The sequence below is a fragment of the Psilocybe cubensis genome, chromosome 12 (genome assembly GCF_017499595.1).
Source record: "Psilocybe cubensis strain MGC-MH-2018 chromosome 12, whole genome shotgun sequence".
Classification (NCBI taxonomy): domain Eukaryota; kingdom Fungi; phylum Basidiomycota; class Agaricomycetes; order Agaricales; family Agrocybaceae; genus Psilocybe; species Psilocybe cubensis.
Window position 1 is genome coordinate 887,793 of NC_063010.1, and position 23,173 is coordinate 910,965.

The 23,173-nt window shown below is 44.8% G+C and overlaps 9 protein-coding genes across 9 annotated transcripts; 6 read left to right on the plus strand and 3 right to left on the minus strand.

The window, feature by feature from the left end:
* Window positions 1–960: 960 nt before the first annotated feature.
* On the plus strand, window positions 961–2,748 carry JR316_0012266 (Protein priA; the record flags this gene model as incomplete). Its single annotated transcript, XM_047897891.1, has 7 exons — window positions 961–1,120; window positions 1,180–1,292; window positions 1,351–1,445; window positions 1,501–1,733; window positions 1,790–1,996; window positions 2,578–2,613; window positions 2,696–2,748. 7 exons carry the CDS (start codon window positions 961–963, stop codon window positions 2,746–2,748), a joined length of 897 nt encoding a protein of 298 aa, XP_047742780.1.
* Window positions 2,749–3,978: 1,230 nt separating this feature from the next.
* JR316_0012267 (Putative serine/threonine-protein kinase/receptor R826) lies at window positions 3,979–6,345 on the plus strand (the record flags this gene model as incomplete). The annotated part of the gene is made up of 8 exons (XM_047897892.1): window positions 3,979–4,037; window positions 4,088–4,774; window positions 4,823–5,300; window positions 5,353–5,412; window positions 5,468–5,638; window positions 5,693–5,767; window positions 5,818–6,045; window positions 6,109–6,345. The coding sequence occupies 8 exons, from the start codon at window positions 3,979–3,981 to the stop codon at window positions 6,343–6,345; spliced, it is 1,995 nt and encodes a 664-aa protein (XP_047742781.1).
* Window positions 6,346–6,933: 588 nt separating this feature from the next.
* Window positions 6,934–9,638, plus strand: JR316_0012268 (Endoplasmic reticulum chaperone BiP; the record flags this gene model as incomplete). The annotated part of the gene is made up of 17 exons (XM_047897893.1): window positions 6,934–7,089; window positions 7,147–7,233; window positions 7,286–7,332; window positions 7,387–7,708; window positions 7,760–7,807; window positions 7,870–7,903; window positions 7,979–7,997; window positions 8,051–8,109; window positions 8,171–8,224; window positions 8,288–8,370; window positions 8,427–8,524; window positions 8,585–8,675; window positions 8,728–9,033; window positions 9,096–9,231; window positions 9,288–9,406; window positions 9,471–9,533; window positions 9,588–9,638. 17 exons carry the CDS (start codon window positions 6,934–6,936, stop codon window positions 9,636–9,638), a joined length of 1,773 nt encoding a protein of 590 aa, XP_047742782.1.
* A 139-nt stretch (window positions 9,639–9,777) lies between these two features.
* Window positions 9,778–11,309, minus strand: JR316_0012269 (uncharacterized protein; the record flags this gene model as incomplete). The annotated part of the gene is made up of 4 exons (XM_047897894.1): window positions 9,778–10,292; window positions 10,361–10,878; window positions 10,935–11,126; window positions 11,182–11,309. 4 exons carry the CDS (start codon window positions 11,307–11,309, stop codon window positions 9,778–9,780), a joined length of 1,353 nt encoding a protein of 450 aa, XP_047742783.1.
* Window positions 11,310–11,899: 590 nt separating this feature from the next.
* JR316_0012270 (uncharacterized protein) lies at window positions 11,900–12,832 on the minus strand (the record flags this gene model as incomplete). The annotated part of the gene is made up of 1 exon (XM_047897895.1): window positions 11,900–12,832. One exon carries the CDS (start codon window positions 12,830–12,832, stop codon window positions 11,900–11,902), a length of 933 nt encoding a protein of 310 aa, XP_047742784.1.
* Window positions 12,833–13,878: 1,046 nt separating this feature from the next.
* On the plus strand, window positions 13,879–14,496 carry JR316_0012271 (Dynein light chain roadblock-type 2; the record flags this gene model as incomplete). The annotated part of the gene is made up of 4 exons (XM_047897896.1): window positions 13,879–13,881; window positions 13,934–14,287; window positions 14,342–14,399; window positions 14,453–14,496. 4 exons carry the CDS (start codon window positions 13,879–13,881, stop codon window positions 14,494–14,496), a joined length of 459 nt encoding a protein of 152 aa, XP_047742785.1.
* A 316-nt stretch (window positions 14,497–14,812) lies between these two features.
* JR316_0012272 (uncharacterized protein) lies at window positions 14,813–16,630 on the plus strand (the record flags this gene model as incomplete). Its single annotated transcript, XM_047897897.1, has 1 exon — window positions 14,813–16,630. One exon carries the CDS (start codon window positions 14,813–14,815, stop codon window positions 16,628–16,630), a length of 1,818 nt encoding a protein of 605 aa, XP_047742786.1.
* A 3,028-nt stretch (window positions 16,631–19,658) lies between these two features.
* On the minus strand, window positions 19,659–21,053 carry JR316_0012273 (uncharacterized protein; the record flags this gene model as incomplete). The annotated part of the gene is made up of 2 exons (XM_047897898.1): window positions 19,659–20,826; window positions 20,875–21,053. The coding sequence occupies 2 exons, from the start codon at window positions 21,051–21,053 to the stop codon at window positions 19,659–19,661; spliced, it is 1,347 nt and encodes a 448-aa protein (XP_047742787.1).
* Window positions 21,054–21,629: 576 nt separating this feature from the next.
* JR316_0012274 (uncharacterized protein) lies at window positions 21,630–22,529 on the plus strand (the record flags this gene model as incomplete). Its single annotated transcript, XM_047897899.1, has 1 exon — window positions 21,630–22,529. The coding sequence occupies one exon, from the start codon at window positions 21,630–21,632 to the stop codon at window positions 22,527–22,529; it is 900 nt and encodes a 299-aa protein (XP_047742788.1).
* Window positions 22,530–23,173: the final 644 nt, after the last annotated feature.

The window sequence follows — 23,173 nt, forward strand, 5'->3', positions numbered from 1 at the left end:
AAATCGCGTCCAGACGCGTCGGACATCCAAAGCCCACCTGACCGAAGCAAATGGGCACGTGACGCTTGCATTTACATGGTCTAAAATCTCAGTGAAACCAACTTCGATTAAACTTGCGACCACTGACAAGGACCACTCAGGCTCATCTACATTTTCTGCTCTAACCAGTAACCACGAAAAGATACTTCAGCCGGGGACTCTCTGATACCTCGATCAGGGCCAATCAGGACGTTGAGGTTCTCTCATAATTGATTTGACAAGTTCAACAACATGCACCTTGACGAGAACGCCCCCGACAGCTCACCACAGTATTGGGGCTGGCAGGCTGTGCCTTCATAGACCTCTGATATGTCAACTATCGAGTTTCGGTCCCTCGACACCATCATGGCACCTGGACGTATGATTGTTATCTTTGGCTTGCCGCTCGCAATCTCCCCTCTATTATCCTCAACTATTGATGCTTTCACTGTTTTTCTTGACCTCTGTCCGAGGAATACGCGATATGCTGCTCGCTTCACCTCTTGGCCTCTCATATAATCGGTCGTTGCCCTTCAGCTGTCTTGTCGAGGTTTCATTAAATCTATGTGTAACCATGTGGACATTTTGACTCATGAGGGTTTAATTGCCCTGGGATTCTGTCACACCTACTCCTACGGCGCGGGCGATGGTCAAGAAGCCTTGTGCTTCGGAGATTAATCATTCCGCGATTGCTTTGAAGGCCAGAGTGTTGGACTATCAATCTTTCGCTGTGTCTTTTCCTTAATGGATATGTCGGCTTGGCGGGCCCGCTGGCTCCAAATAATTGTAGCTGTCCAACGAATATGACCCTTTGGATATTGACGGGAATAGGGAGGGGTCAATATCACCTTGCCCTTAATCTGCGCACTTATATAGCGTTTTGGGGTATTGCTAACCCTGCTCTTTACGCCCACTTCACAACACATCTTTGATCCTTTGAAGATGCGTGTGGCTTCTGTATTCCAGGTGCTAACCTGCCTCTTCTCTGTTTCTCTCGTTGCAGCCGTAGGTGGCAAGACAGATATATGTGGTGAATGTCGCGGTTCTCTCAATATTCCCAAACTTCTCTCGCCCAAGACCTTTAACGTCTTTGGTAACATCAGTATGTCCTCTTATCCTAGTTTTTATTGGTCGACATTGAACTTATCCATGCATCGCCAGATACTTGCCTTTGTTTATCTACCATTCCAAATTATATTGCGTCCAATTCACTGGCATTATCTGCTGTGTCATACGGTGGAAGGGATGCGGTGACTAATGCACTTACATCCTTGGTCAGTATCGTGGAATTTGACTACAAAGGCTTGTAAAATTTTGACGTACTTCTACCAGATATATTCGGGAAATCATGGTACTTGCAACTACCCTGAACACTCACAACCGTCTTGCCAATTTGGAAATCCTTGTGGATTTACATGTACCGACGGGTAAGGACATCCTGGTAGCTGTCTCCGCAGTTTTTCATTAACGTGCGATTGATAGATTCACGCTAAATATACTGTCGTACCCCCCGAACTGTGTCTGTCCTAAGCCATTCACCGTATGCAACGGCCAGTGCGGTCTTTTTAAGGGCTGCCCTAGTAGCTATGGAAAGCGGTCCCTTTCCGAATCGTCTGGAAAGCTTCTGTGCCCAGTTGGACTTGCAGCATGTCAAATTATCGGACGAGGAACGGAGTCTTGGGAATGTGTTGACACCAAACAAGACCTCGAGAGCTGTAAGGCAACTCTTTTTTTGCTTTGACAAGATTTCTCATTTTAAATGGTTTTGTAGGTGGAGGATGTATGATCCAGTCCTCGCGCCCTGGATTCTACAAGGAAGAGGGTGTCGACTGTACCGCAATCAATGGCGTCTCCGATGTCTCCTGCATAGAAGGCAAATGCCGTGTTCGCCGTTGCATGCCAGGATATTTGGTCAACGAAGCCGGGGATAACTGTGTTGAGGATCATGGCTATTCCAAGCTGATCTCTCAATTTGATGGTCAGCAATTCTAGGCAAGGTAAATCAATTGCATTGCCCGTCAATATTTTAGCAAGGGACGTTAAATGGATCTGAATAGTTACCCTTCTTTTATTCTGGACATTGGTAGACCTACTCTGTTGCACTTTGGACGAGAATAAAGACTCTGAGATGATGTATATCGTTGTATTTGGGTCCAAGTGCGACACAGTTATGCCTTTTCCCTTTCAAGAAATTACTTATTGTTCTCTTTTTTAAAAACCTTTTTGGAGACACTATCATGATCGTAAAGATTGAAGCTTGAAGCTCCTGCGCAAGAAATTTGATCAACTTTTCATCACCCCTATCTCAGTTTTGACGCGAACGCGTTTGCACATGTTTGTCCTTCTTGGTCCTTAGGTAAACGATTGTTCCGGTTTGCTCCTGGAATTGTACACTCATCGATGAACCATCCTTCATTTTTCCTTTTAATAACTTAAAAAGTGTAATTGAAGCGCCCAAGTCGAAATTCGCCATTCCGTCAATAAGATGATCTACGCAGCACATATTACCCCATCTCTCTATCCTTTATCTGTCATCACTCCAATAGAGCCGGAATCTAGACCTCTTTGAAGTGACTCGAGTCGTGTGGTTCAATGGTACGATTTCGGGACTGGTGTCCTTGCATTCTAATCTAATGTTTAGCTATCTTTGATTTTGCTCCACTTTGGCGGATTGCAGGTATTGGTGCCTCATTCTTTGCTCCCACAATTGATATGGCTTTCCCAAACTAAACCCAAATATATGCGCAATCGTCCACGATAACTGCAATATCCGATTCGCCCACTCGCTGAACATGCCACAAAGGCCGAAGTAGCTAAAACGGTACCTATCTTCATACCTGTGTTGGTCCCAAAAAGGAGTCGCCAATAGTCGACTGACAGCCACGACCCAACTGTGGTTATCAGGAAGTTCTTTAATCTTGGTTTTCTATATGTGGTGCACCCATGTGCGATGGTGGCGAGAATGAGATTGCTTGGTCTTCGCGAGTCGTATGAGTCTTTTGGCGCCTATCAGCAATCCTCGCAGGCACTCTTATTACCCCGTATTCCAAGGTGTGTGATATCATAGCTGGACTATATCTTCGTTGGACCATTCCTGGAAACACTCTGCTAACCCGTGTTGACTACCTTGCAGGATGTGGTGGGATGTGACATATCAACATACTATGCGAAGGCGTGTTTAATCACGGCGTGCCTAATTTTGGCTTGTCCGCAGGGGATCCATCGACGTCATTGACATATTTGACAACATAAAGCGCCAAAGATACCCGGAGTCCAGACCTTTTTTCAACATGAACTGAATGGGATCATACTGTCCTTGCTGAAGCACACGTATATGTGGAAAATCGCCGTGATTTCCACTCACAACGGCAGTTGACTGATAACATGTTGCATGAACTTTTGAGTTTGCGGGGGAACCTCCGAGGGCTTGTGACCATTTCTCCAGGTTCGGTTGTAATGTTTTCAACGGATGAATTCGGCGAGGTAGTATTCCAAGAACAAGATCATCGCCGCTGGTGTGTAGGCTGTGTGGCAGCGCATGACGACATTGACATCCAATTGTTAGGCACCGACCGACATCTGTTCTTCTTAAATATGACGCACTCAATGCTCGATTTCAGATATTCGTTCTCTTCTTGCCTCCCACATCTCAATGACAACGTAGCGCACTATTATCATCACATTAACCTCCCCCAGACGCCTTCCGTACTAGGCTAGCTTTGATCGTCGTCCCACACTGACTCGTGGGAAGGACACTGCCTCGACATCACCCGAGTCTGTCACGCTCAACTCACCGCCAACGACTAGAAACACTTCTGCTTCTTCTGCACTGCGCGAAGGCATGCAGACTTTGGCGTGTACTCCAGTCAGACGTCCCTCCAACAGCCAATTCGGTATGATATTTTGGACACTATCAGTCATTGTGCCCGTTAACCTGTGGCTATTTATTTACTGTGTAGCATGTTAGATTCAGTTCCGAAGTACTTTCCCAACTTCCTGTTGAAGTTCTGGCTGTCGACGTAGGTCATTTATACCTATGATGTTACATTTGTTGATCGAGGTGCTATAGGGGATCTATCCTTCCCACACGGCCGCCCAGAGTACATGTCTACGACGTGTACGACAATGAATTGACGGAAATTCACCAAAGTCCCAAGAAGTCGACCTCCGTTTTTCACGAGCTCAATATCGGACTTCTGGAAGCCGAGACCCGCAAGGCTCTTTCTGAAGCAGAAGGCGCTTTTGCGAAGCTAGAATTAGAGACTGAGGTCGTACTCAAAGATCTATTAGATCGGACTGTATGGAGTGGGGGATCCTGTTCCACCAAAAGGTCACTTCCCTTCGATCGTAAATCTGTTGAGATTCTACGAAAGTACTTCGTTTTCCTACGCTTTCGTAACAGCGCTGGATACCGCGATACTGCTCTGTCTCTCACGAATTCGTATCAGGCAGATCCCGAAGAAGGGGTGGTGTACTCGGCTTACCGCCCTCTCATTGTTCAGTTTCGCTTGCGACACATTTTACGGGGCTTTATCAAATTCTTGAACCATACCTCTGCTGATGGTCCATTTACTAAACATGCCCCAGAATTTCCTACATCTGGCATCTCGGTAGATGCTTTTCAGGAAGCGATGGATTTGTATTGCTGGAGCCTTTGCGAAGCAGAGCTGTGCATTGGTTTAGCGACTGAGGATCAAGAATTCATGCTCTCTGATCGCTGTTTCGGGACGTTAGATGAAGGATTCGATGAGGATCCGTACGTGAAATTCTTATCCACCCCCGCTATCATCTAACTTTTAACTAGGGAGTGTTGTGACCTTTTCTTCCCCATTTTCCCTACTTTGGCTCTCTATATACTCGGTACTGCCGGTGAACATTATCCCTCCACTTCGACGTACCTTCAGACCAGTAGATCCACTGTGTGGATTGACATCGGTTGTGAATCCGCTTCTGATGTCCATCTTCGGAACGCTATGATTCTTCAAACCTATCCCGAGTTTCTATATTTTCAGTCTCTTCGTACTGTATCACTCTCAATATCATCGTATGATGAATTCCGATGGATCCAAGAGCATCAGGATTACAGCAGACTCAAACAACGATGTCGGCAGAAATTCTTGCAAGAGACAGTCACGAAGACCTTGATCGTCAGGGGGTCACTAATTTTAACTGACCTGACCGATGAGGTTGTCCTTATTGGAGATTCGGCTGTAGCGCATGGGTCTTTCTCCGATGTATGGAAGGGGGTATGGGATGATCCCATCGAAAGGCGCCCGCGAACTGTACGGAATCCCATACATCGATCAATGCGATAGGCGCTGACTGTATCCTTAGGTAGCGCTCAAGTTCCTCAGGCAGATCATGGTACAGAATGTTCGCGAAAAACTTTTGAAAGTAAGTTTCTATTGATTAGCATCTAGCCTGTAAACACATACTGATTATATATTAGCGTCTTCAAGCAGAAGTGGTTGCATGGCATCGTCTTTGCCACAAGAACGTTAGCCAGCTATTTGGGATTTTCCAGTCCCCAAATAGTATAGCTATGGTATCGCAGTGGTGCGATAACGGAACTATCTGTAGCTATTTGAAGAATACTCCAAACGCGAACCGCCTGAGGCTCGTAAGTGGCTCTCCAGAAAGGTTGCGCAACTTTTGTTGACCGTCTCCACGATAGCTCATCCAAGTGGCATCAGGCATCTCGTACTTGCACGCCGTAAAGCCTACTATTGTGCACGGTGATTTGAAAGGGGTATGTGAATGTATTTTACCTCCTGACCATGATGTTGATGTCATGCGCAGGGAAACATCCTGATAGATGAGAATGGAAACGCTATTATCTCTGACTTTGGGTTGTCCAAAGTTTTGGAAGAAGAGATGACGGACGCCAATTCAGGAACATCCTTCTTCGCGGGGTCAACACGATGGATGGCTCCCGAGCTCATCTTCGCACTTGTTGAAGATAATGGTGTGATTCCTCCAATATCTACCTACAGCGATGTTTATGCCTTTGCATCCATTTGTCTTGAGGTATTTTTAGTGGTGATGAACTGGATTATACGAGAACGCTGACATCCGAATTCGCGAACCCAGATTGCTTCGGGCCAGCTTCCATACCCTAACCGTTCGAATGACCACTCCGTGACAGTCGATGTTATACGCGGTATCAAACCATCAAGAACATCCGTGTGCTTACTTGGACTCACATGCGACGGCGAAGAAGCATTTTGGAGCATGTTAGAACAATGCTGGAGCGTTGAACCCGCTTCGCGTCCTACGATGCCACACATGCTGTCCTTCCTGGAGGTTTTGGAGGCGTCTCGGCGATAAATTGGTTCTCGGATTTTGCTCTTTGCCTTTGGCTCCCCATCACGCGATTTGACTTGCTATACCTCTGACTTGCTATACCCCTATATTCAATCTTCATCGCATACTGGCTGTGTACCACAGGGTGTCCAATTTCTTTCGCCCCGTTATCTGTAATTTTTGCCACTTTGTTTTGTGTTTTTCATTCCGCACACTCAACGCGCTCGTTCGCTCGTTTCTCTCTTTCTTGTACAGTGCTGTCCATCTAACCTCACGCGTCCATTGCCATTGCATTCCTCTCTGTGTATATTATTTGTATGACTACGTTCATTTATATTACTTGTTATTACATTCCGAGCGAGTCAAAAGACGTTAATTCGTCACCAAACTGTTTTCACACCAAAAACTTCCAGATGTTGAGGGAATTGCGCGTAGAGGCCTCAAGGCCTCCGGTGTGATGTCACATCGGAGTTCATGCGCATCACGGATAATGCCGTGAAGTGACTTGAACAGAAATTAAAAGATATCAAGTATAATAAACTCGAAACCGATTTTCTTCCCCTCTTTTGTTGATTTGACTTTTTTTCGTGTTTGGTTCATCTCCCCATCATTATGTCCAACTTGTCTCGCAAAAATCGATATCACAATGCAAAGCTGGTGCTCTGCATTGACATCGGCACTACATTTACAGCGGCATCGTATTGCCTGGTACCCCCAACTGACAAAGAAACCATAAAATTTCAGGAAATCAATCGTTGGCCAAAGCAGGTGCTTCCTAAAAATTACTCACGGCCTTTATGTGAGAGAACTAACAATGAAAACAAGAATCATCCAGATGCAAAGGTGCCCTCGATTATTTACTACGACAAGGAAGGGAAGCCTCGCCTCCGTGGTGCCGAAATTGAGGATGAGGTATGAATCATCCCATTTTTTAGCTTCAAGCATGATCCTTACATGCGAATAGGAATCTAAGATGGAGGCAGAAATATCGGACTGGAGACGGGCGGAATGGTATGTTCAAATTTGTCCGTGATGTTTTTTAAATGGCTGATTTGCATCTCACAGGTGGAAGATGCTACTCCGCCCATCATATTTTTCTTTGCCGGAAGGTTTTTCCGCAGCTGCGTTGCCGCCTCGTGTTACTGTAGAAAAGGCGTTCGAGGATCAAATGGCCTATGTTATGGAGAACGTACGAAGGTTCATCAATACCATGTACCCTGATGGCGTAGATCTTTGGAACACGCTCCATCAGTCAATGGTTCTTGTCCTGACGACACCAAATGGATGGGATGGCCTTCAACAGCATAAAATGAGAGAGGCCTCTGTAAAGTCTGGATTGATAAAGCCTGAGAAACGAAATTACGTCCGATTTGTCTCCGAGGGAGAGGTATGGGGCGTCTAATTCAAAGAGCACGGCCAAGCTGATGATGATTCGAAGGCTGCCATTCATTACTGCATAGACAATACACCAAAAACTTTGTTAAAGGTGCAGTATGAGAAATTTTCAAGAAAAGCTTTCATCGCAGCTCACCTTCACCACGCATTCAGATTGGATCGACCATACTAGTATGCGACATTGGAGGTGAGTAGATGTGGGATAGAAAACTCGCTGTTGTACCATTTGCTGACATTATACATATACCACCTTTTCAACTAGGTGGCACAATCGACCTCGGGTAATAATTATCTGCAACCTGAACGATGACACCGACTGAGCTTCTATTGGCAGAGTTTACAAATTAGACAATCTAGAGCCGATAAGTTTGGCGGAAGTGGGGCCACCGAGCTGTATGTTTCTCACCGTCTGTAGTTATCGAGCAGCACTGAAATATTCATTATGGATCTACAGGCTATCTCGCGGGCGGAGTATATGTCGATTATGAGGCAAAAATATTCATTAGAGGCGCGCTTATTTTAACTTAATGCTATCCGTCAGATTCCGCAACAACAACGTCATTTTATTTAGATAAACTTTCCGGTTCAAAATGGGGCACAAACGACGATATAGACAAGGCTGCCCAATGCTTTGAGAAAGGGGTAAAGCGGCTCGTATGTCATCACTCTATATCAATATCTCCTTGACACCTTATGCGTACGCTTCACAGTTCACTGGAAAAGAAGATAGTCGTTTCCTCAACCTTAATGGGAGCAATGCGTCAGATGAGTCGAGGGGAATCGTCCGAGGAAGACTCAAAATGAAAAGGTTTGCTTTATTTCATACGACTCGCTGGATTGTTATCTCCTAAATTCATCTCCGACTTAGAGCAGATTTGATCAAAATTTTTGAACCTTCAATCAGGGTAATCCGTAACGCACTGATGGAGGCGTTAACCACGTCGACGTCTCGCATCGATGTAGGTTTTTAAATTTGCTCCCTTAAAAGCACTTTTTAAACAAGTGACATAGCAAATTTTCGTTGTTGGAGGTTTTGCAGATTCCCCTTACGTATATTCTCAAATCGAGGAATTTTTCAAAGGCCACAAGATCCCAGTTTGTAAACCAAATGATATCATGTCAAAAGCTATCTCCCATGGTGGGCTTAGATGGCACTTCGACTCCGGTGTTCAAGTTAGAATTGCGAAGCTGCATTACGGGGCAGAGACGACAGTTCTGTACGATCCAAAGGATGCTGAAATGGTAGGACGAGCCAAATTTCAAAACTGTCGAGGTGAATGGCGCGTTAGAAATGCCTGGAAAACTATAGTTCCCAAGGTGAATTTACGACTAATTTCACTGGAATATTAAAGGTTATAATTACTTACTAAAATTCTTAGAATACCAGAATAAGAGGCGAAGACGAGCATAGAGAAATTTTCCATATTGAATTTGAAGATCCCTCCGACCTGGAAGTGGAGTTGGAGTTGTTTGCATATCGTCTGTTGGAGCCACCTACATTCCTACGAAACAAAGGTAGGATGAGTCGTGATACTCATAGCGAATCAAATCTAATTGTGTATGGCTCAAAGATGGCTCACTGGTGGAAGGAATCATACACCTTGGAACCGTCAAAGGCAACCTTCGGAGATGTTACGAGTTTTCAAAACTGAAAGTTTCCAAGGCGGGAAAGCAATACAAAATTCTCGAGGTACGTGCCTCATTCCTTCGATACCAAATTTGGCTGCTTCTAATACCGAGAAATTCTCTGGTAGTATCAAATTTGTCTGTACTTTGGCGATACAGAACTGAAGGCAAATTTGCGATGGAAAGAAAATGTGATTATTCACTTTCTTGCATGATAGTCTGCAACATTGATCATATTGTATTAGGGAAAGACCGTGGTTGGCGACGCCATCATCTCGTACGATGTGCATCTCTGATTCACCTCGGAATACTACTAAGCTTGCCACATTCTTGTAAAAATTTTCTTTTTTCTTGTCACTAGTCCCAATCAATAATCTTGGTTGCTTGTAATTTCCGGTTATGTGCTACTATGTATACATGTAGACTTTCAGACCACTAGACTTCTTCATCCTCATCCGCTAGGCACCATTTCACATCAGATTCCGTGATAACAAGTGGTATAAGTAATTTTTTGCGCTTCCCATTTTCATCTATATCCAGGTTAAGTCCAAATCGAATGGTACCCAACACAGAATCGCTGCCCTTGGATTTGACGTCGGGATATGCTGCGTTTCTCATTGAAATTTGGTATTTGCGACAGGTATCTCGCTTGGTTCTGGGACTAAAGTATAAAAGTTTGACCTGCGAAAAGAGCATGTCCCTTTGAATTCGTAATGACAAATTGCGAGCTCTATCAGTGATCTCCTGAATGAGTTGAGTGTGGATATCAACGACTTTGACTGCGTCGTGGTATTGGATTCCATGAGTTGTGGTCCCTTGGCAGTATGCAGAAACAATGATGCCTTTAAAGGCAGACGAGATTTCTTGGGGAACATTTTTAGCATCTCCTTTGGTGATGCCAAACTCCGCGTCTGCTGTCATAGATTGCCACTTCCGAGCCAAGGTTGGTTCTACAACATACATATGTTCCGTCAGCTTAGGGTATCTTCTATACAAATATTAAATATACCAAGCTCACCATTCTTTTTGATATAGAAATATAATTCCTCATTGTGTTTGTTGTGTTCCTTATTGGTCCCCCAAAAGTTCTTCCCTTCAAAGTAGGCTGTATAGAGTAAGGAACAGATCTTCTCGTGCATGATCCAGTCCAAAATTCGGCCCTTTGAACTTTCATTACGGGAATATTCGACCATGGCATCGTACAGGGCAACTAATGCGTTGTTTTGGCCTTTAGAAATCACAGAGAACTTCGTTTCTGTAATTGATGCTCTATAATTTTGTCCTGTAACTCTTTTCATAGGCTTTGGTTTGATACAATCCAGGATGCTCATGATCATATTGTCGATGGTGTTGTTGAGATCCTCTACTTGTGCTTTGACATTTGCCACGGAGATTTGATCTGCCATGAATTGAAATGGGTTCAGCTGTAGATTCTCGACGACGCCCGTGTAATCTTGCTGTCCTGATATCGCATCCTTTGACGTTATAGTTTCATCCATGACCTTAGAAGATTTTGACAGTGGTGTTAAAATAGAACTGTATTAAATGAAGGTAAGCACTCTTAGTTGTTTGAATAGAGGAGAAAAACATACAGATCATCTTCATATTCATCGGAGTCGTTAACTCCCTTTCCTGGCATACCCTGTTCGTGGAACTCTTCGCTAATGTGAGTCAAACTGGTAGGTTGAATGATTGAATGTAAGGTATCAACGATGCCGTTACTCCTTCCGACTTGAAGCGTACTGTTAGCCACAGTTGGAGAAAGAGAAGGTGCATATCGTTCTCTGAGCGAATCTGAATATCAACATCGTGCTATGATTAGCCTTCTAATTCACTGACTTGAAGCCTTGAATCATACCTGACCGGCGTGGACCCCTCAACGTCATTGAATAAGGCTGGCGGACAGGACTTGTATCTTGCTTTATTGGAGGTCTAGGAGACTTTCGGATAGACTTGGGGGAATCCATGCAGCGTAAAGGATGAGGATGTTGTCCTTGAATTTAAAATGCGTCTTCTGCCCTTTTCAAAGTTTTAGGTTGGATCGCAAGTTGGCACGGCAATTACCGCAACCCGTGATGAATTGATGCCATTGATACCAAGTGATACCCTCATGGGCGCCAATCAACTGGTTGCGATTATCAATGAAGGTGACTGCATACGAATGCATATACTTATGTACATGCAGTAAATAGAATGATTGCTACATTATATTTAAAGGACGAGTAATTAGTTTATGAGGACCCCCATGACGTAGAACGTCGGACTCTCCGTTTGTGCATTGGGCTGAGGTGACCAGTCAGCGAAATAATCTGAGAAAAGGTGCACTGTCTACTTGCCTACGAAGAGTACAATGCACGGTAGAGCCATCCCTGCTGACAATAGGAAGGACAATCCATATTAACGCTTTACAATTCGCAAAACATTTATTGATAAGTGGGAGGTAGATATCTTCCCACCCTTCTGAGAATGGTCGTCGTCCAGTAAGCATTAATCGCCGCAGTGAGGAGAAGTTATGTATCTCCATTGATACCTGTTCAATAAAGGCCTGATATACTTGTCAGCCACAATGGTTTTGAGTAATAAATAGAACACTTGCCTCTGACATCTCCCTGACCTTGATCGCTACCTCACAGACTGCCGGAAACTTCAATGCAATAGCGGCAATGAATTCTGACTTGATGACGGCTGCTTGAAACGTGAAGAGGCCATGCTTGATAGAACTTGAGTGCGCTCCAATATCGATGAATGGAGTAATGTCGGTGCACTTTCGATGAAATCGAAGCGACACCCTTGTGATGGGCCTTCCGTGCATCAGAAGGCGGACGGTTGCCATCGGGGTCTCGTCAGACCATGATAGAGAGTCAAGGTTCGGAAGGATACCTGGTGAGATGATGTCTTTGTCGGGATGGATGGTAATAGGGCATTGTAGCTCCTTCATTTCACGTTGACTTTGCAAGAATCTGCCCATTGCTGCGCCCCATTCCAACGTCGTGATAAATATCCTGAGTTGGAAAGGGGCATTACCAAGAAGACGAGCTGCGGTGCTGTCGATACTGTCTGACGGCAGAAGCCGTAGCTCGAGCATTCGAAGATTGGAGAGCTTCTGTATCGTTGTGCTGATTAGTGTCATGTAATCCTGCAGAACGTTCCGAAATGACAGGGATTTCATTGGATTTCCCAGTTTTCGCAATCGTTGGAATGTCTCCATCTTAGACAATGGAGCACAGATATCGGTTTTCGACATGACGATAGACAGAGACCAAACGTAAGGCGCGTGGTGTTTGTAGAAACAAACAGAAATGAGGAAGTTTATCGTCCTCGAGAGGTCCATCTTTGGTATTATGCGGTAGAGCACCCGTATAGAGACCTGGTACAGATATCGACATGATTGGGCGACATGGTAGATATCGTGGTTGGTGCAATAGGCAAATATCTTCTCATATAGCTCGCTGGGAAGGGGGAACGAATTGATCGTCCTCAGTTTTCCCATTGTTCGATCTTTACTCTAAATGTCTCATTTTGAATAGGGTAGCACGTTAAATCGAAGTAAAGACAGTACCTTGGCCTAATCGAAAGCTTGCAGTTAGGTTGTGGAGAAACGAAACATAAAGTCAGGCCCGTTGGGTATTCCTCGGGAATGAAAGAAGAAATAAATCATCCTAAGAATTTGGACAAATATATGCCCCATATATGACAAGACACGAGTATGCCCGCTGACAGTGACATTCCTGGCGTCTCCAGGCTCTAGTTGAAGTTAAAGCTCAACTGACTTGCAACCCACTTCAAGTCCATGCGCACAGGCACACGTGTATCACTGTATGAAATGCCAGAAGTAAATAAGTAGGACCTCTGACACCCGTCTGAACGTCAACCTACGGTGTCTTCACTGACTAGGAGAAACATTCATAAATTCATATTCGCTCCCAGTGTCGCTTCACTTTATTTGCTAAATAATGTGCTTAACCTTCAATTTTGGATTCTATAGTGGCTAATAACGTACTTGTAACCAAAATCTCATTAGAAGATTGAAAATTTTAGCCAGAACTGTAAGCTAAACGTTGAGCGGTAAGAAGACACACTAAAACAAGAAACGGAGGATTTCCACAGTGGACAGTCTAATACTCTCAACTTCGCTTCACAAAATGTGCTACTCACTATACTTCACTATCCTTACACTACGTTGCAATAACTATTTTCAAGTTTTTACTCAGCTAGACCGAGAATTATGTAGCAAGTCGATTTACACAAATTTATCCAATTTAACTAAGAGTATAATTGGATTGTTATGAGCGCACCAAAGACTTACTCTGAATACTATACCGAAGTATCTAGGAGAGACTATTTCCCCTGTGAAGCGCTTAACGACTCAAAGTTCAGTAGGGTGTCGGAGGTCTTACCTATCTATATGAGGTGTTACACGTGATACAACTGTCGAATAAATAACGGCAAATAACAGCGCGTCTCTGAAGACAGACATGACAGACATGATTCTGCTCCTTTCTCAGGTCAACTGACTTCACACTACATCAAAGTACAATGGTTCGTGTATACAGAGCTTGGTGTTTGGGATATACTTATATTCGAGATATAGGCACTTAGGCAGTCTACACAACCATCAACGTCAACGGCAAGGACGTCTTTCATATCACAACCAAATCATGCGAGCGCGAATCCAGCTCAAGCACCAAATCCTAATGCTGCCATGTCACCTGAACTCGAACAAACGCTAGCGATGCTTTCCTCACACAGATCTGTTTTGGGCTACATGCTTATCACACGCGGTCATCATCCGAGCATTATCAGACATTCTGGTGTTATTTTCGAAGGCGAGCAAGGGAAAAGATATGCCGCAGTAGTTGCTCGGATAGTGGAAAGTGTACAAGCAGGTCTTGAAGAAGTACGAGTAGATGATGGTCTAGGTGCTGTGGCTGGAGAGGCCGAAGTGGTACGTTACAATGTATCCTCTTATTCATTCGGTATTCTCATCGCCCTTTCGAAGGATGAAGTCAAGTTTATGAGAATTCGCACAAAGAAGCACGAAATTATGATTTCTCCAGGTGTGAATGGCCCGTTGTGAATCCTTGAGGTGAACTAAATATTCATTCATTAGATGATAAGTATCTGCTTGCTGTTTTACACGACCCTACGACATGAGAACCATCCAATGTTGCCTTGCATCCCATTTCACGTCCATCCTTCAACTGAACCTCATATTCGTGTATCAACATGTAATGCTTTCCCCCACGGATCTTATGCTATTCCTGATGTACCACCCTATGACCACAGCTTGCAATGTTATACAAGTAATAAAGGTGCATGAAATCCATTCACCTCTTTTCGGAAGAGGGGCCACCGTCATATTAGTAATACATCAAATCCCACCATTACACGGAATTCCCCAACTTTCATATCTACACCATCAAGAGATCGCGAGCATATAAACACTCAAACAGGCTTGATTTTCCCCAGAATGGTTCCTTTATATCCTCAAGAATTCTTGAAAAACAACGATCCACCCCCCGATGAAGTTCTTCAAAGGGTCAAAGCTCATCTTCATATTGCCAGACCGGCCAAAGACGAGGCCTTAAAGAGAGCATATCTTGACTTGGAAACACTCGAGGAACGAATGGAAGATATGGAGTTAAAGCTACAAGAACACGAGACGTCATTGTTCCTTTATAAATCCATTCTCTCGCCTGCCCGTCGGATTCCAATCGATATTCTCCACCACATCTTCTATCGCTGTCTTCCGGCCCAGCGCAATCCCCTTATGAGTTCCTACGAAGCCCCGATGGTACTAACTCAAGTGTGCCGTACTTGGCGTGCCATCGCTCTTTCGTCTCCCCGGCTGTGGTCGAAGATACACATCACTTACGCCTACAGCTCCAAGTTAAAGGCGAATAGTGATAGCATGTCCGAGCCCGATCAAGATTTGCCTACCGTGGATGGTGATACCATACTCCGTATGCGCTGTGATGCCGTCAAGCAATGGCTCCATCGTTCAGGATCGTGCCCTATATCGATATCGATAATGCACACAGGCAACAACCCGCAAAGACCTTCTAGAGATAATGATGAGTCCAGCAAGGCTAATACTTTGGAACTTTTCAAGACAATTGTCTTGTTTTGTGATCGTTGGGAAAAGATCGAATTGATTATGCCCGCAGATCTGTGCTCCTTGTTGGGCAGCCTGATTCCAGTTGACAACCTTTCTCTCTTGAAAAATGTGAGGATACTCATTGCCGAGCATTACCCTATGCAAGAACATCAATGGGATGGCTCGGGAAGCGCATTACTTCGAGCACCTAATCTTCGAGAAGTATCATTGGTCGGATGGTATGCTAAGTCATGGAGGCCGACGATGGCGCAGTGGAAACATCTTACGCATTTTTCTTGCTATTCGCCACTTCATGTGGATGATTGTTTCTACTTGCTCTGCCATGCCGGAAAATTGGTCCGCTGTACTTTAAGGCTTTTGACTTTGAAACCCCCTAATCAGACCATTCAGTTGCATGGACTCGCCTTTCTTCCCTGCTTACACACGCTGTCGATCATTGGGAATCCAGCTCAACGACGAGTGACTGCTGAACTTGTGGGGAAGATTAATGCTCCCAGACTTCTCAGTATAGCGTATGAGGTCCCAGAAACGCACCATAATAACTTTACACTAGAAAATGCTCAATTTCCCTTTCTTCATTTGCTCGAAGTGACAACAATTCAAAGTTTGACAATCGACCCGCGGCATCTCTCAGACAGCCTTGAGGAATGGATTACGATTTTACGGCTTTCGAAGAATGTTGTTGATCTATTCATTGGCAGCCGGACGACGACTCAAGGCGAGGCAGATGAACATCCTTATATCCCTTTCAACTACCTAGCCCTCTTTCAGCTCCTTACTATTGATTCAGACGCCGTATCCACCCGTAACTCCGAGGTCATACTTCCTAATCTACAGGTGTTCTCAGCCTCTGTAAATTACAGCATTACCAAAGATATTCTGGCCAACTTTATAAAAAGCAGAATGGATCCGACGTCTCCTCATGGGGTGGCCGTTTTGAAGACCGTCACCATAGCTTTTCCCCAAAAGCCAGAGGATTACGATTATTTTTCCGATGACCCATTCATCCCCCCAAATGCACACGGAGTTGAGGTTCAGACTTTCTTTCAGTTCATTAACAATTCCTACAACAATAAGGAAACCTCTTTTTATTCCCTCCGCTATGGTCTCAAACGAAGTAATGATCGTTCATGGCCACATGAGGATGTTGATGAATCGGTGAGTCAATGACCACATAGATACTGTCAAAATAGTAGTGACAACAGATATACTTTTAGATCATCTTCCGGGAGTATTGAAATGGCTTCTCACCTGTGCTAAGTAAAACTAAATCAATCCTGGATATCGTGAACATATCATAAAGAGATGTTGAGCCCCAGAGCTTATCAGCGCCATCCTCTCCGGTTCAATCTACAAAAGTCTGTGTGTAGTTTCATAATTTGTTGTTTCAAAATGCATGGATACGCTTCAAAATAAAAATTGTGTATGTGAATATGTACTACTACTAGTATTCATGCCAGTGCACTTGCGACTTGCCTTGAAATATTGGTATTCACTAGACGGTGGGAACAACGGTCCCCAGAGTCGCCGCAAGTTGAGCTTGAACCCTCTGATGCCAAACCCCGTGACGATGACTGGTTGCACACAACACTCACACCACCACTCAGAACAATAATCTGATTGTATAAATCAACGCCATCATGGATAATGATCTCAAGAATTTCCTCAAGCACAACGATTTGCCAAATGAAGAAATCATCCCGGTGGTTAAAGAATTGCTCTGTGCAGGCCAGCAAACATCGCAGGAAATGCAAAAGGAAATACAGAGCCTCGCTGAATCGATCGAGAAGGTCTACGAGGACTACATAGAGTTGAGAACTTCTCTTCAGGATGAAGAGATTATAGCATCTCCAGCTCGAAGGCTGCTTCCAAGCCACATTCTTCGCCGGATTTTTTTTCATTGTCTTCCAACGTATCGATATCCATCGATGGCGTCTTCTGAAGCACCCATGCTTCTAACGGCTGTCTGCAGCTCTTGGCGATCCGTGGCGCTATCAGATCCCTACTTATGGTCCAAAATATACATCACCTTTACCTACAGCCCTCCCCATATGCGCGGGGGTACCAACCTTCACAACGTGGAGAAAATGTTGAAGGCGCGATGTGTTGGGGTCAGAACCTGGCTGGGCAGGTCAGGGTCTTGCCCCCTTTCGATATCAATACGGCACAATGGTAAAACTGGGTGGTTGAGGGACAGATATCACGAAGTGATTGAAAACCCGAATGATGTTATTTTGGACGATACAACCCAAGACCTTTTTGAAGTTGTTACAGCACTCTCGCATCGATGGGAGGAAATTGAACTAAACATGACATCAAGTCTATACGATAAATTTGTCAATATGATATCCGCCGACAGTTTAGTCGCCCTCCGACGTACCAGGATATCTACTGATATGGAATACCTTGATGAATTTGATGATGAAGCCATCTCATACAAGGCATTGAAGGCGCCGAATTTGACGGTTCTTTCCGTGAACAGGATATTGCTACTCGGACCCTTACCTGCACCGTGGTCCGCAAACTTGGCCTATTTTTCGTGTTTCCACCACGCTAGTGTTAGGGAAGTTTGGGATTTGCTTGTATCGTCACCAAATCTAATACACTGCTCTGTCACAATTATTGACAGCCCTTTTTGGGGAGATGGGACTTGGAAATACGACACAATTTCTGACTCCACAGATGTTGTTGTACTTCCCCGCCTACTTTCAATGTCAATTTCCTCATTAATAGAAGAAAGGGAAAAAATTTCCCGTCTACTCAAGCACCTCAATCCTCCCTTGCTCACGGATATAAAATCCTTGCATCCCCGCTACTACGGCTTTGACGAAACACAGGCTTGTGAAATCGATGAGCCGTTTCCTTGGCTACCAACATTTAACAATTTGAAGATTATAAGGTTTAACGTCGATCCTCGCGTGCTTTCAAGTCGACCTGACGAACTCCGAGATATTTTCCGAGCCTTGAGTTCGTTGACCGAATTTGTGATAGGGCAACACTTCGAGCTTTCCCGTACGGCGAATCATTATGAATCGAGCTCGGGCCGGCCAACACATGAACCTCGTAAAAATTACAACTATACACCCATTTTTAGTCTCTTAACTGTTGACTCTGACTCTAAAAAGGAAATCCTTTTACCCAACTTGGAGTTATTCCATGCCTCAGTAAACACCCAAGTTTCGACAGATCAGATCTACAAGTTTGTTACCAGTCGCTTGAATTCATCGTCGGTCCACGGAGTGCAAGTGTTGAAACAAGTCCATATAGCCATTGGAAGGAGGGAGTCAAATCGAACGCTCCACGATGACATTGTGTCCTATGGGAAGAAAGTCGGGGCATGCTGCTCAGGCATCTTAATCCAATATATATCTAATAATTATTCCACTTGGCCCTTTTCCTCATACTCTCCCGGCTTTGGTCTGATAAATGGCGTCCGTTCTTGGAGATATGCAGATGACATAGTGGTGAGTCTTGTCTCTACTTTTTCATTATCTTCAAGCTTGTCTAAGGGAGTAAACGCCAAACAGGACAATGACGACGATGACATGTAGAGAGCGAAATATATGTATCTACTTAGTTCAAATGCTCTGATGCAATATATATAGTAGTTAAAAGAGCACAGATGTGAATATGGTCGGTAGGTCATTACTGTGTGCTTCAGTTTCGCGAATGGAACAAAAGCCTTAATCATGGTAGGTGCTGAAAGCAGGGGAGTAGATTAATTGACAATCTGCGGCACACCCCAAAGATACAATATAATAAACGCAGAAAGTGTTTGATACCAGAAGGTCAACAGAAGTGTGTACATATGCACTACTATGCAAATGCACCATAATGCGAACGAAATTGGAATTAGGATATGGACAGGAAATACAGAGATGTTAAAAACATAAGTATATATAATGACAAAACAATGTCAGCAGGGGTGACCAGAGAGCACCCGAACGACAGCAAAAAATTGAGATTAACTTTCCGGGTTATGCAAGACGGACCATGCGAAGGGCGCTCGGGATAACTGAGGACAGGGATGTCCAGAGAAGTCATACTGTCAGAAACCTTACAAATTAAGGCCTGATCTGCAGCGTTGAACGAGTGGGAACTACAGACAAAGAATCGGAGGGATGACATTGTCAGGCTTTCCAAGATTTTTGAAAATTATCGAGGGATGAAGCGTCCAACTGGGGAGCTAGAACGCAATCTAATCCAGAGGTTCCGTAGAAGTGCGGGCAAGCGAAGCCGATTCAGCGTCATTCAAACGCGAGTAAAGACGCTGAATTCCGTCCCAAATAGATCTAGGGTATCCACTGAGCATGTCACTTGCGACAAAAAATTGTTGTTTCTTTCTGGGATGCTCCAATGTCGAGTCATTGTCTTCATCGTAATCGTCGCGCTTCCTTTTAGATGAACTGGAACGTGCTTCTGCCTGCGTTGCCGGTGCCGGTGCCGAGTCAGCTTTGCTCATAATAGGGGAGTTTGGTTGGATCAGTACACTTCGCAATGGCCGAGCATCTGCCGAGTAAACATGGTGCGAGGACGAGATATCGGTCGAGGACTGATATCGGTATTCTTGCAGATATTCTGAAAAATGAACTCGAGGAGTGGATGACGAGGAAGTGGACGAGGATGAACCATCCAAGCTTGTGTTTCGGTATAAATTCCTACGAGGTCTACGGTGCTTCTTGATTTGAGGCGTGTGGATATCCAAGCATGGTTGTATTGGCTCTGAAGTTGAACGGTGACGGTTGAGCTCTGGTGCGTGGTAGATATCCATGCCACGCTTTAGTGGCTGCCTAGTAGGTCGGCGAACATCCGGCTCTTCTGTATTGTAAGTGTTCATGCTGGGTTGCTGAAGTTCTCCTGGCTCACAACGGCGGGATTCACTGTAACGCTCCAATTCACATTGCGATCCGATGAGCATGGCCTCTTTGCCTACGGTATCCAGCACGAGATCGGACCCGAGGTTGACAGGATTATCAGTGTGTTGATTAGACCGATGGCGCAAGACGTTCTGATGTACATGAGTGGGATGTGGTCGTGTCCGTTCATTGATAGTGCAAACAAGCCTGGTTATGCGAACTCCGCCAACGCTGTCCACGGTAGTACAATAATCCATCTTGCGGGACCTCGTCCATTTGCTGTTTTGGAATGCATCAGGCCTAGCTGACCCCTCTCGTAGCTTTGCGTAGCCATCAGAGCCGATATAAAGGGTTCCGACGAGCTCCGGTGTTTCGATGTCCATAGGCATTGTAATGGTCATGGGCAGTTGGATAGAAGGTATCGAAGGTGAACCGGGCGTCGAAGGTGAACCGGGCGTGAAAGTCAAGGAGGTAGAACCCCCTGCATTAGCATGGATACCTTCTCTATCACTATATGAATTTCAGGAAACCTCCTGAAGGAAGGGCACAAGCACATACTCTGCTGGAAGTGAAGAGATCATAGACTCGACCACGCGAAGAATTGCGGTTTCCTGATCGTTGGTTTTCTGAAAAATTTCCTGATAAGCCAAAGATGCTAGGAGAATCTTGTGAAGTGCATTTGCTAGTTTGCTAGCAGGTGCGGATGAGCTGAAGACTGGGCTGAAAGTGTCGGCCATATTGGGATTGGGGGAATGGTTTTCTCTGTAACTGTACTGGTTCTGGTCGTAAAAGCAAGATGAGGAATCCTAAAGTGCCATCTTTGTTCATTTAAATACGTTCCATAAGAGCCATTGTTGTCCCGAAAAGTAGGTGCCATTTGGAAGGTGGGCCACCAACTTGGCAGCCATAACAAAGCCACTGAGAGACGCCCGTTATCCATGTGACTTGCTTGTTCTAAAACCCGTGCTTCGTTTTGGAGATCAAACAGGAGGAAGATGAGAGTTCACTGTTCGAACCGTCGTGGACGGTGCTGGTGAACGTTCAACGTTCAACGTTCATTAAGCCATCTGCATCAGATCCAGACACAGCTCTCGGTGTTCAAAATGCGTGGGAACATTGCTGTGTCAACGATTCGGCAGATAACGTCAGGGAGCACGAACTGGGAGCTAACGTTAACGTTACTCCCTTGATCTGTTGGCAAGTCCGATTTCAAGTTTGCAATTTCCTTGAAATACGCACAAAGACATATACATATGGATACTCCCTTCTAGCGGCATAGAATCCACATCCAACTTCAGTCAACTCCTATCATAATGAAGACCTCCGTGGACGCTGAGCTACCGAACGAAATGATTCTTCGTATCTTTCAATACCTGGACCTTCAAGGACTCATCACAGCGCGCCTCGTGAACCAGCGATGGAGAGGTCTTGTGCCCTTCGCAGAAATAGAGGAGGCACGGAAGACAATGCTCGATTTTTACATGGACCTGTCGGTATCTCCTACCTTTCATAGAACGAGGGAATGGGTCAAGAAAAATCGGAAGTCCTTCAACCGCGAAACATATATTTTAAAATTGGTGGCCCAATATCCGTCGCTTCCAGAAGAATATCGATTGTGGGTGCTCGAGTGGCCGGAAATAGCTGTTATTGGAGGAGTTTGGCCGGGTCTTGCACGAAGAGCATATCTCAAGGAACATGCGGATGGTGTCAACATACGTCCAGGAACCAATTGGTTAAGCTATCCCCAAGTTAGTACGATGGCGTATGCGGACTTTCACAACCAAACCATAGAAGCTATTCCTGGGATTCTGATATGGAGCCAGCCAGACTATTTGACGTGGCTTATAGTGGACGAACGGAAACATTTGAACGGAAAGTTATTTCACTCTGGTATAACAGAGTACCGCCACTTGCTAGAGGGTTCTTTGGGCGAAAACAAACTGCAGCACCCCTATGATAGGTTGACGCCGTCTTGGATAGCCTATCTCAGAGAGCTTTGGAAAGCCATTGAAGAAGCGGATAAAGGGCTTAATCTGGCCTCGGCACCGAACAAATGTGGCGTCAACGGAACTGAAGCAGCCACCCCAATTCCTTTTGTGATTCCAGAAGTGCAGCATCTTGCAGGAATCGCATGGAAACGACGGAATTCCTCTGAGACAACAACCTGGATGTCGGGAATACGAGCGACCCACTCATTTGACCGCGAAGAGTAACACTAGCGAATGTATGACCAATACCATGTATCATCATAACAACCTGACGAGGCCCAATGATTAGTAGGATGCTTCTCGTGAAACATATCACTTTCAGGCCTGCTCCATTCTTTATTTAGTAGAGAAAATGCAGCGCGGGATGAAACTAAAGTGGTACCCGAGATCCACGAGTTGGATCGTTTCGATTCAGAATACTGGCATCCCTGACATCTTTAATGGAATATAAACTGCTGAGGAATTTTCTAACCTCTTCACACCGTACACCTAAGGAACGACAAATGCAACTTCAACCATTCGCCTTCTTCATCGTCTTGATATACGCAGCGCTCACCACCGCTGTCAGTCACAGCCCTAATGGAGGTGTCACTGGTCCAGCCAGCGAATTTGAGAAGCGAACTGGTGTCGAGATTCGTGGTGATACCCATTGACTAGAATAAGGTGCGCTGTCATTTTTCATTGCAAGTCTCTTATTGACCTTGTTTGAATATTAAGTCATAGCTACACGTATTCACCGACACTCCTTTGAAGCATCAGTTCGTTTTGCTACAATAGCGATACACTTCGTGTGGCCAATAATCCAATCCAGGATATAACGAAATTTACTCAGGAATCGAGATACTTTGTGGGCACAATCCTAAATAAAA